General features: G+C 37.4%; 1 protein-coding gene across 7 annotated transcripts in view; it reads right to left on the bottom strand.

Annotated features, from left to right (window-relative positions):
• Window positions 1-12,645, bottom strand: part of cdc42bpb (CDC42 binding protein kinase beta (DMPK-like)) — a 100,962-nt gene that overhangs the window by 52,576 nt on the left and 35,741 nt on the right. For all 7 annotated transcript variants that reach the window (XM_067417093.1, XM_067417094.1, XM_067417098.1 and 4 more), the window contains exons 2-3: window positions 11,858-11,949; window positions 888-971 (exon numbers count right to left, since the gene is read on the bottom strand). In XM_067417093.1, coding sequence (XP_067273194.1) covers window positions 888-971; window positions 11,858-11,949 — 176 coding nt within the window. The remainder of the gene's footprint in view (window positions 1-887; window positions 972-11,857; window positions 11,950-12,645) is intronic.

Raw genomic sequence — 12,645 nt, 5'->3', positions numbered from 1 at the left:
AGATATGGGAAAAGACCCTATGAAAAGTCTTAAAAGATATTCATAAAAAATGGAAGATTTGTCTAATTAGAATTAGAAAAGTGATACTAGTGGCTGCAAAGTTCATGCAACTTGCCCTTGGACTTTAGATTTTTTTTTTTAAATGACTCGGGAGCCATTGGTTCTTAAAAACCAACACAACTTTAGGTGCCAAATGACAGAATTGTTCAATATAGATGGGTTTATGGATGGGCAATAAAACGATAATTAAATCGCAATGTAATTTCTCAAAAAAATAATAATCCCGTTTTGTAAATGCTCTCAAAAGCGCTCAAAGTTCTAACGGTAGCGCAGAGCGAGTTTACTAGAGCCGATTTGGTATTGTGAAAGAAATGTGGAATTTTTTTATGCCTTTAAACTTGAAAGGAATAAGATAACATTTATCTTATCTTATGTAAATTTATCTGTTTGTCCATGTCACCCAGCCCTAGTTTTATATTTTTTGGGGAAAAAGCATTTTTAGATAAACAATCAGTCAACAATAAGACCAATACTTAAATCTGACGAATCTAAAGTGCACATGGTGATTCATGGTTAATTTCAAATCAGACAAAAAAAGAAAAAAAATACGTTGGCATCAGTGAGCGACGCAATAATAGACCTGAATGATTCACTGAATGAGCAGGTCTAAGTGCTAACTTTCTTACCGGTTTGAATTTTTTTAATCATTTTGACTGAACCAGTTCATAAAATTACATTTGTTTGTGATTCAGATGCATATTATATTCACGTGCTGGCAGCTACATCTAAAATTGTGGCTAGTTTTTATTTGACATTTGCAGCCATTTTAGTTGAAGCCCTGAAAGATCTAACAAACCAAGATGCCCCATGAGCGGACATATCTTTACCTCGGCCCTCTTCAGCATCTCCCACTTGTTGAGGATCTTCATGGCGTAAACACGCTCGGTGTGCTTCATCTTCACTACAGCAACCTAGACGGATGAGATGAGGAGTTAGCCAACGCATACAAACAAATTAAAACTCAGCATGATTAAGAGACTGTTGGGAATTTTATTTTCCTCATTTATTCATCGTATGCACTCATGGCCCACTTAGACTGAAAGCCTACAGGGAAAGAAACTCTGAATGAGATGCTTTTGATCTCTGATGCATCTGAAAATTAGAAAAAAGGAAAAGCTGAGACTCAAGACTGCTGACTTTTTGCCTAAAAAGAGAGACGGCACACAAGAAATGGCTAATTTAGGCCACAAGTCTTTCATTCAGTGGGAGTGACTCAATATTAGGATAGGAACAGTTTGGAGGAGTGTCCTTTTGGAGGTTATTCATGTGGGGTGGAGAGAGCTAACACCCTGCCAGCAGGAAGACACGCACGTATGAATGCAGTGTTAATGCAGTAATGGACTGTCATTGATACTGGTGACTGACATCAGCAAATAACTTATTGAAGATCCCAAGATCATTCTAAATTATGAACTGCTGCTTTCTATAAAATTGGTTAGTAATGTGTGTTAGGGTCATGATTTAAAGGAATATTTCATCCAATAATTCACCCATATTCATTTTTGCTAATTTCCATACATTGATTTTTAGAAAAAAAGACATCCTATATCAATCTATATGACTCTTGGACTACTCATTTGAAGTCAAACAATAGCTTTGTGAGAAGGAAAAAAAAAATATGACTAGAGGTTGACCGATTGATCGGTTTTATTGGAACAACCGGTTATCTGCAAAAATCCTTACAGGTTTTTCCACACCGATTGTATAGTACCATTAGTATTTTTCCATTTTTAGTTCATGGAAATATAAGAGTATCCTCTAAGAGCTTTCAGAGCTGAAAACATCCTTGTTAGTCAAAGAAAAGCTTTTATAGACACCAGGCCCAGCAAACGATTGATTTCAGAATGTGTCTCATCCTGACATCATCATGTGGCGAAACACCGCCTCTACAGAATAATAAGCACGTCTAATTCAGTAGCCCCGCCCACAGACTCATGGAGCTGTTCGGATCGTGCTAGCCAGCAACAACAAACATGCCGAAGAAGATAGCAAGATATTGCGCTATTCCTGGTGGTGAAAAAACAGTCGCTGCATAAGCTTCCTTCGGATCCTAATATTAGGAATGTGGTTGAACTTTATTTTTAAATAAGTTCCAGCTCACGTGGGGAACAATGTACATTTGTTCGCTTAATTTCACTGCGGAATCGTTTGTAAACAAGTCTCAGGTCGAGACTGGATTTGCAGACATATTGAGATTAAAACACAATGCCGTTTCTTCTATATTGGATCTGACAGGAATGGTGCAACACACTTATGTGAGTAAAACATGTTTTTTATGTGATCGTATTGCATTGCTACAGATTGTTTTGATTATGTGTGTGAGACATGTCTAACAGAACATACCGTAGCACTATGACTATGCTGTCACAGCATTTGTTGGTTCATTGCGATTTGGGATCAGACTCGGACATGTAATATTATGGGCAAGGGCTAGCAAAGCGCAACGTCCTGGGGCTATGTTTATTTTTATTTTTATACAGGCTACCAAAATGTAAGCCCGTTGGCAGGCCGGTGAATCTTAAATAGTGAAAAAAGGTTCCTTTCTTGATCTTCGTTGTTCACTCTCGACTTGATATTTGAAAGGCACGTGTGTACCGATCGGGCGGGCCAAGTAATACAAAAATAAATATTCCAATCAATCGTGGGTGGATGAGAGATATATCATTGTGTTTGTTTGATAAAGACGTTTTGCAAGCCCCGTGAGAGAATCATTCCAGTTGCTGCTTTCAAAACAATCCCTCCCTCATGTGAACTGACAGGGGAGCAGAAGCTCATTAAAAATGCAAATCTTATCCAATCCTAGCCGTGGTCGTTTACTTCCAAGTCTACAGTGCACCACGCCCATAAAAACAGAGGAGAAAGCCTCAAAACCAGTGTAGAAAATAGCCTATTACTTATTAGTTATGTGTTTGAATGTAAAAAACCACAAACGTCATTAGTTGACCTCAGACAACAGTATTAAAAAAAGCCAGTTCATGTCACCTTTAAAGCTAGTGACATGAGAAACCAAACTGATGCTTTTATGCAGCCGACAGAAACATTTCAGAATTCCATTCGATTTCAGTTCTTTTTTTATTGTCACTGTAACATTTTGATTAGATAATCATTAACTATTCTAATTAGAGGCACTATTCTAATTAGAGGCAAAAAAAAAGTGCAAACGTGTACATATACATAATATGTTTCAAATTTCACTGCTTTGGGCTTTAATATTTAAAAAATTGCCATCTTTAAGCATGGATATTTGGATTTCTATGAAATGGTAACACTTTGCAATAAGAGGGAAAAGGAATGCATTTTATCTTACAAAAATCTATCCCTTTTGCTTCAGCCTTTATTAACCCCCCGGAGTTTGGAACAACTTGAGGGTAAGTACATTTTATTTTTTGTGTGACATAAGCCTTTAAACCAGACTGGAGCCCTTCATAAAAGTATATTATAAATATCTCTGTGTGATCCAAGTGTTTTGCCCCATAACTTATGCCTGCGCAAACTGTTATTCTGATATATTCTGTCCATTAGCTATTTGTGACCGCCCAGACGGCTACTGTTAAGTGGAGTCATGAACTTCGCTGTACTTTGCCTCACTGCTCGGGACACATCACATGATGTGTGTTTACCCTCAGTGGAGGAACAGTTTTCCCCTCACGTGGACTCACACTCGCATACCTGTACACAGCACAATGTGCTGCTTCAGCAAAGAAAGCAGTACAAACTGTAACTTTGCATAGTAAGGGCAAATTAGGAGCCCTGCTGCTGTTTTCCATTTTTCGACCCCCTTTGATGTTCTCTAGAGTGTGTTTGTGCATGTATCAAAGTATTTGAAAAGTACACTTTTGACGACAAACTCAAACAGTCTTAAATCACACACATGCTTCTTATCTGAAAGGCTCCTAACCGCAGAAGATAACTGACCTCATTACAAAAACAAACTGAACCCTGAGTGCTCAGAAACCCCCAATTCCTCCTCCCACGGTGTCTCCTGTCCTCTTTCCCTCTCTCCTTTTTTAGACACACACTTCCACAAAGGCAGTCAGCTTGACCTGATTGAAAACGCAAGGGAGGTGCATGGAGAAGTAGAAAGAGCGGATGACCAAAGTGGACACTGCAATGTGACTGTCACCAACACACACGCGTCCAAATAAGAGATCATGTACGTAATCCATAAGGTCAAAGGTCAGGGAAGATGGAGTGAGTCTGATGTAAAGATCCTGGTGCTAAGCAACTGTGCAAACCTGAGGACATGGAAGGGGTTGAATCATTCTCAACATGCAATGTGAAATTCAAAACTGGCTTTGGGTCTTATTGCATAACTTCGAGTGTGAGGCAGGGCTCAACATTACAAATCTGTGATACTGGTCCAATTAGATCAGATTTTTACTTGCCACAATTTCGCTTCCCCCCTATTTTTATTTTTAATGACTTAATTTATTCTCTGTAGTTTTGTTTCTTACCTGTAATTATATTTTTATTTGACTACCGGTATATCATTAGCAAAATAATAAAAAAAAAAAAAAAAATTAAATTAAAAAACTAAATTGGTTTACAATGTCCAGCCCATTCTACCGGAGACTTCCAAGATGGTCATAATCTACTCTTGTAGATCATGAAAAAATTGATCGGGATTTTAATGGTAAAAGACTGTAAAATGCTATGGTAAAAGCCTGTTAATTGTTTAACACGTTTTCTTACTGTATATTGTAAATAACTAATAACTAGTTTTAGAAAGTGAAACCAAGTCACTGTATAATTTAGAGCAAAAAAAACAAAACCGAAGTGACATTTCCAGATTTCCCTGCAGGATACGCCACATTCTATGCGTTTTTGTTGAAATAACTTTCTTAGTTTGTTCTTATCAGTTATGTACATTCTGGCTTTATGTTATGTCGTTAAATTAATGCTAATTGACCATGATGGTGTTTTGAGTTTCTGTGAATGACACTGTGCCCCTTTTATATATATAGTATTTACTGATGAAAGTTTCTCTTGGTGAGCTTTGATTTATAATGGGACTCATCACCACTTGTTTATGGTGTTTGTCAGTGTATTACAAAGGTACAAAATAGGCATTAGTACTTCCATAGGTTGGTATTAACATTTTACTGTAAATTTAAATTAAATTTGTAATGCCTAAAATGTTGCTATTTTTTGTGTATGCCAGATAACATTACTTAGAGTAATTACTTACTTATTACTTAGGCCAAATCCCAATTCTATATCCCTTTAAACAGAGCGACAAGGCGTAGGGGTGAAAATGTTCCCCTAAATTCCCCTAACAAATTACTCCCAACATTGTTTTGCATAGTATTTGGACTTAAGAAAACGGCGCTCGTTTTCAGTTTGAAAATGTATGAGCCTTCGAGTTCTCTTAAGATGATACAGAACATAGACTGGTGGAACCGCGTTTCCATTGGGACAAACCGTTCTCTTTGTTTACTAACCGCTCCATTCTGTTCTGATTCAAGCAGGCTTGTATGGATATGATTTAGTTTTCTTTGCAATGTAATACAAACGAGTCAGTTTTTGCCTTGGTGACGCAAGAGTTTACAGAAAACACGTGTAAATAGTGACTGCGTTATGAAGGATGACCAGATATTTATTTTAACTGTATTATTAATTCATGTTCACATCACTCAAATAGCACATGTAGAACGCTACAGAGAAACTGGCAGCAAGGCAACACACAAGAGATCGTTCCCAAGTGGCGTCATCACTACACGCATTCACTCATGTATGCAGAGAAATTTCTCATTCACCTTCGTTCAAAAATGAGGTTGAAGGGTCCTTCCCCTTAGTCTGGTCTTACCAGACTCTTGTACATTTCATTTGTACATAGAGTCTGGCCACTCTCCATTGACAAGTGTTTATGTCCACGAAGGCGGGTAAATGTAAAACTATTGGATCTCCCCCAAGCTATTCTGGATCTGCCCTAACCGTTAAAAACGTTAACATTTGGTCGTGACGCATGTCATGCGCCCCTCCCCGTTTCACACATGATAATCCGTCAAAATAAATGTGCACTTGTGCAGGACACCTCAGTGATAAAACCATAGGATAAAACTAAAACCTAAAACTCGTGCATTCGGATTGTGATTTATTCACGCCATGGTTGATGGGAGAGTTTTGTGATCGGGAACGCGCTGCTCATGTGGTTCCGTAACACGATTGTATGCTTTAAATAAAATGTCATATGCTTGGTATGATAATAAATGCTTCTATAAATAACAGACCAATTCAAATGTTTACATGCTTTTATTTTTATTTGTTTGAGCGGTGATGAAATATAATGCTCTTGTAAATATTTACTAGTCTAGAAATGCATCCAATAAACAGCAAAGTGCAACCGTACGGTGCTCTGCAGTGGCCAAAAAGGATTATAAACAGTACATTTTGAAGGGATATATTCTTGAAAACTCAGAGATGTGAATTTGGACAGCTAATCACCATACGACCTTGGTATTTGTCAAAAGCAGTAGATAATTCGGACGGTGATTTTACGCGGGTGGTGGGAAACGGACGGCAATAAAATAACTGACCAGTCCCTGTAACTTAAATGATGGCAATACCTTCCGACCCCACGAGAAACAATTACCGTCCGAATACGGCTTCAGCCAGCCAACTCCTTCACCACTAACGGAGCGAGCTGGAAAATCAAACTTTTCCCGAATTCACCCTATTGGGAATGAGGGCCACAATATCATGGCCACCAACAAACCCCAACAAAGATTGTTCTTGCTCCGGCTTTATCTTCTGGATATTCGGCAGCGGTGCCACAACAAAATGAATGGTTTTGTTCGCATCTTTCTCTGCCGCCATTACTGAACTACAACTCAAACTCGCGCACAACATCAACATCATTGTTCTCAGCCACTCCCTCTTTTCGCTGATTGGACCGGTAAAAATTTGTTCAGAGAAAACCTAAGAGTACACCGTAGTCCCAGACATAGCACTGAAGGAAAATTAAAATTGAGCAGAAGTACGTAGGAGGGCAGAGCCAGGCTACCTTCCCCTTACCACTCCATCCAAAAGAGAACCGAGACACCTCCACCCCTTCACGTGAATGCGCAAAATGAAGGGGTAGGGGTATGAGAAGGGGTAAGGGGTAGAAATGGGATTGGGCTTTGTTGTTGAGTTTCATATCATTAAATCCACTAAAACTTCTTCCAAACTTATTTTTATCACTAGGCTCTTTGAGATAAAATTACAGCCCTCTTTGATATCGGATAGGTCAACACCAAAATATAACGCTTTTCAAGATGTTTTGGGAAAAACAGGAACCCTTCAATATTAAAACACTGGACTTCTGCCAAGACTCTGTACTAGGACCAGCATGTAGGTCTGTGAATCCGTCTCCATTGTTTGCAGTTGGCAAACAATCTTAATTATGTCAGTGTACCTTCAGAGAACAGAAGCTGCCAACTTCACGAAATCAATATGAAGGACTGGGCCTGCAAGTACTTTGACCCAATCATTCATTACATGAGTGATTCACTCAATACAACAGATAAAGAGATCAGCGCTCATCCTCAACACGTAGAGCCCGGATTGTTTTGTTTGCCCTATAGTGACTCACTGTGACGTTACGTAAAAAATGTCTGCTTCAATCTAGTTCTCCTTGATTCCCCTCCCAGTTCAATATTTTCTTTCTTCTTCTAGTCAACAGAATAATTATTCAGGTAAGCCTGAGGTGAGGCAAAAAGGAGTGCCATTTAAGTATGTCAACCACTAGAATCTACCACAAAAAGCTAGTCCTTCAAAGGGTTAGTTCAGTCAAAAAAATTGCAATCATGTAGTTATAAACACTGATGACTTGCTTTTTCCGAGATGGACACCGTCAAATTTTTTTTCAAAAAGTGCCATAAAAAGTAGATTATATGACTTCATTCAAAAAGGCACAATTTTCTCAAATCGTATTCACTTTAGGAGTGCAGCTATAGATTATTTTAGTGATAGATTATTCCATCGATTAATCGTGTAATCGTATAAGTAGTACTTTTTCTTTATTAAAGAGCAATACTAAATATAAAAGAGAAAATAAGACAGGTATCTTAAAATGAATAACTAATTTGTTTAAAAAAAATTATAGTTTTATTGAAATTGCATACATCATCGGTGAAAACTAAACCAATTTAGTGCATTCAATTGCCATATATTCAAAATGTAAATGCATATATATATATATATATATATATATATATATATATATATATATATATATAAAATTATATTTCAAATGACTTTAAAAAGGTAAACATAGGAAAGCCTAAAACTAAACCTACAACCTATAAATCAAAATAATAGTAATAGCAATAGTAATAATAATAATAATAATAATAATAATAATAATAATAATAATAATAATAATAATAATAATGCCTAAACATTACATTTATATTGTGCAACTTTACTTTCAAGTTTCAGCTTCATCTCAGGCATGACATAAGCCTTTACTGTCTTCTTGGAAGGCTTTGGGGTTTTTGTAAGAAGCAAAGAATATTGGACAGAAAAGTAACTTAAAACAAGAACAAAAGTAGAGATGGACATACTAGAGATACATGGATCAGCTCTAACGTCCGCGAATACACGGTTAAAAACAAACCATCCACTTGCACTTGGTTTTCTCTGATTTAGATATCTGCACCTGATTGTCACATTACAATTATTTGTACAATTACAATAATTTATTGGAATATTGCACAAGAGTCAATATTCATATATATATTGAACTATAATTTTTATATATATATATATATATATATATATATATATATATATATATATATATATATATATATATATATATATATATATATATATATATATATAAAAAGCAAAGTATCAAAAGAGTCCATATATTATATATATATATATATATATATATATATATATATATATATATATATATATATATATATATATATATATATATATATATATATATATGGACTCTTTTGATACTTTGCTTTTTCAAAAGTTTAAAAGATTCAGCAAGAAAATTAAGCTTGCAATGTCATTAGGTGTAAAAAGTGTCAATGTGAATATTTGACAGAACTATTTTTTCAGGCGGTCCTAAATTCCAGGCCTATAGCTGGGACTACGCCATCAATCATAAACAGGAAATGCAAGGGATTTATCTGGAAGTACATCCTGTAATGTTAGAGCCACAGGAAACGGCTGGGAAAGGGAACAAAACAGCAGTACCATGTTCACAAATGAACCTGAACATTCTGAAACTGACACAAGCTGCAGTGCAGGCAACAATAGCCTGGCTTGATGATAACAGAGACTGCAAAACCCCCCAAAGATCTGAGTCATCATTAGATCCACGTGACACACACACAAAAAAAAAAAAGCACAAGGACTGAGAAGGAAGGGTTATTGAGGTCTCTGTGGCTAAAGAGGGGACAATGAACTGCAGAAATTACGAGCGGAGTGAAACACTATTTTTACGAAAGTCACTCCTTAGAGACGGTTTTGGTTTCCTGAGCCTTTCCTGACAGCTGCACCGTCCTGCCCTGCTTCCTGTGCCACCACTGGCATTCCTGACAAGAATCTACGCTGAGAAGGAGAGCTAGATGGACAGATCTCTTCTCAAGATTCCGTTTTATTCAGCTTCAAAATCAGCCAATGAGACATCCTAGTTTCTTTTGTTTAAACGGAGTTAACTTCCGTTCATCTGAAAAAAAAGCAGAAATACTAAATTGGATGCATTTTCCCAAGGAAATGAGTCAAAGACACAACATTCAGTTATGAGGGCGGTTTAATGACTCAGTAGAAAGGTGACGGCAATGTTTCTCTCCTAATTCAGAAATATCTGATAATCTATTACCACATGATTGTTCATATTAAAGGGTTAGTTCACCCAAAAGTGAAAACATTGTCATTAATTAGTCACCCATAATATTGTTCCAAATCCGTAAGACCTTTGTTCATCATCAGAAAACAAATATATGAAATCCATAAGGTTTCTGACCCGGCCATAAGCAGCAACGTCAAAGCCCAGTAAGGTAGTAAAAACATCATTAAAATAGTCTGTGACTCCAGTGGTTCAAACTTAATATTATGAAGCGATGAAAATACTTGTGCGACTTTATTCAACATTTCTTCTCGTCTGTTTCAATCTCCTATGCTGCTGACATAGTAAACACAGAGCAGCGCTTCCGGGTTCTACGTCAGAATGCCGGCTCACTATTGGCCGACGCTGTTCACATGAGCACCACGATGCATCTGTGTGACGCACACAGGAGCTGGTCAATAATGAGCCGGCGTTCTGATGTAGATCCTGGGAGGAGAAATCCTCATTATTTTTTAGTTTTTGCGCACTAAAGTATTGTCATCACTTCATAACATAATGCTGAAGCACTTAAGTCACATGGGCTATTTTAATGATGTATTTACTTTCTGGGCCTTGAAAGTTGCAATGACGTTACTGCCTATGGCTGGTTCGGAAACCTCTCGAGTTTATCAAAAATATCATCATTTGAGTTCTGAAGATGAACGAAGGTCTTGGAACGACATAAGGGGCATACGGCTTTGTAACAGTAGAAACCCTGGAGTATATTCGAATGATCATGTAAACGGAGTTGTGGGGAGCAAAGTGAGTGTTTCAACTTCTCAAATTAATTCCTATGAAAGTTAAGCTTCCAAAGGCATGAAATGAAAACGTGCCAGACTGAACACGCGCTGTGAATGTATGCCGCAAGCGTGATCACGTTTACCTCGGCTCTCATCACAAACGTTCATTCAGCTCATTCGTCATGATGAATGTAATCTGACCCCTGCAGCGTTTGCGCTGTGACACTCCCTCAGCGGCTAGATCACATTTTATTGAACAGACACGTTCAGTTTTTAATTGTAGTGAACTGAACTGATTTTATGAAAATGAACACGGTGAGAAAGTGATCAGTGGTTCAGTAGCGGTGGCTTTGGGATTGGCCTCGTAGGGCAGCGAAGCATTCTGGGAATTGTTGTCTTTCATCCCCATGAGACAAGTACATTTTCTGTCTTTTCTCAGTCTAGAAATCACCAAATTCAAAATTAATTTCACATTTCTACTACATTAATGACCCAGTTTAAATACAGATTCATCTTCCCAGCGCTGAAGTACCCCTTTAATGACAGAATATCCTTTTTGGGGTGAACTAACTATTTTTTTTACTTCTTTTAAAAAAAATTTATACTTCGAGAACCCAAATGTTGCACTGTACCATGATTATAATTAGACATGTAAACATACTTCTTGATGATGCAAAAGATGTATTGTGATTCAGTTCCAAAATAAAAAGTGGGATGTGGTTAAAAACAAAGGGTGTGTTCATACTTGTAGTTTGATTCCCGACCTTCAATCTAATTCAATTGTGGTGAACAGGAGGATGATGATAAGCAAACAGTGATGGAAGACAGATTGGTAACGAAAAAGAAAAGTACACTGTGCTTGTAGTGAATAGTCCAAACGTTTTAGTGCAGGAACGAGTAGCACATTCCCCTGGCCGGCCCAAGAATAGCAGTCCAACGCCAGGCCGAGATCCCAGGGGAATTGGCGGGGAGAGAGAAGGGAAACTCAGATGAGAGGAAGGGGTTTGGTTTGTGGCTGCTGATAAGATGTTTGAGGGGGACATGAATACTTCACTGATAGTTTGGGGTTTTCGTTGGACACACAAAATGGGTCATTAAAACAAGCCATTGAAATACGGAAAACAAACCACACAATATGGCAAAGGCTGCAGTGATTCAGAGGTGATTTCCCTGCACTTTCAAATAAGCCGAAAAGGCAGCAAGGGTTCACTGAATTCCTTACCTCTCCAAAGGCTCCCCTGCCGATCACTTTGAGCATCTCAAAGTCGTCTCTATGAAGGCGCATCTCCTTCACAGTGGTTGTAAACGGCTTCACTGCAAAGAGAGATAGAGATCATTAGCTATCTCTACTTTGTTCGTTTGTTAATCATATCTACCATGCTAAGTACCCAAAACTTGAGCCACTGATATCGATGCACCAGTATTAAAATGTTGGCAGATGCAGATAAGACAATTATTCTGTTATGGTCGCTATTTATTAAAAAAAAAAAAAAAAAACACTTAAAACAATCATAAAATGATACAACTGAATTTATGATATGATGGTAGTTTTTCTCAAATGAAACAGTAAAATGCTCATGAAGCGATGGAGATGACGTTCCTCATGTGAGATTTTGTGTGTGTGTTTTTGTGAAATATCAGGACACGTGTATAATGCCATGAGTATGACAAGGAGAGGGTGTAATATGAGGACATTACCCAAAGGCTTTTAAATCATACAGAATGAGTATTTTTGAGAATGTAAAAATGCAGAATGTGTCCTGTGATGAGTATGTTTAGAGGTAGGGGCAGTTAAGGAGGATAGAAAATATGGTTTGTACAGTATAAAAACAATGACGTCTATGGAGTGTCTCCACATTTCACAAAAACAAACGTGTGTATGTATGTATATATATGTATATACAGTCACCCAAAGGATTATTGGGAACGCCTGTTCAATTTCTCTTTAATGTAATTATCTAATCAACCAATCCCATGGCAGTTGCTTCAATGCATTTAGGGGTGTGGTCC

Source organism: Pseudorasbora parva, chromosome 15, assembly GCF_024679245.1.
Source record: "Pseudorasbora parva isolate DD20220531a chromosome 15, ASM2467924v1, whole genome shotgun sequence".
NCBI classification, from domain to species: Eukaryota; Metazoa; Chordata; class Actinopteri; order Cypriniformes; family Gobionidae; genus Pseudorasbora; species Pseudorasbora parva.
Note: the sequence above shows the minus strand (reverse complement) of the source record. Positions and strands in the feature narration are given on the sequence as shown.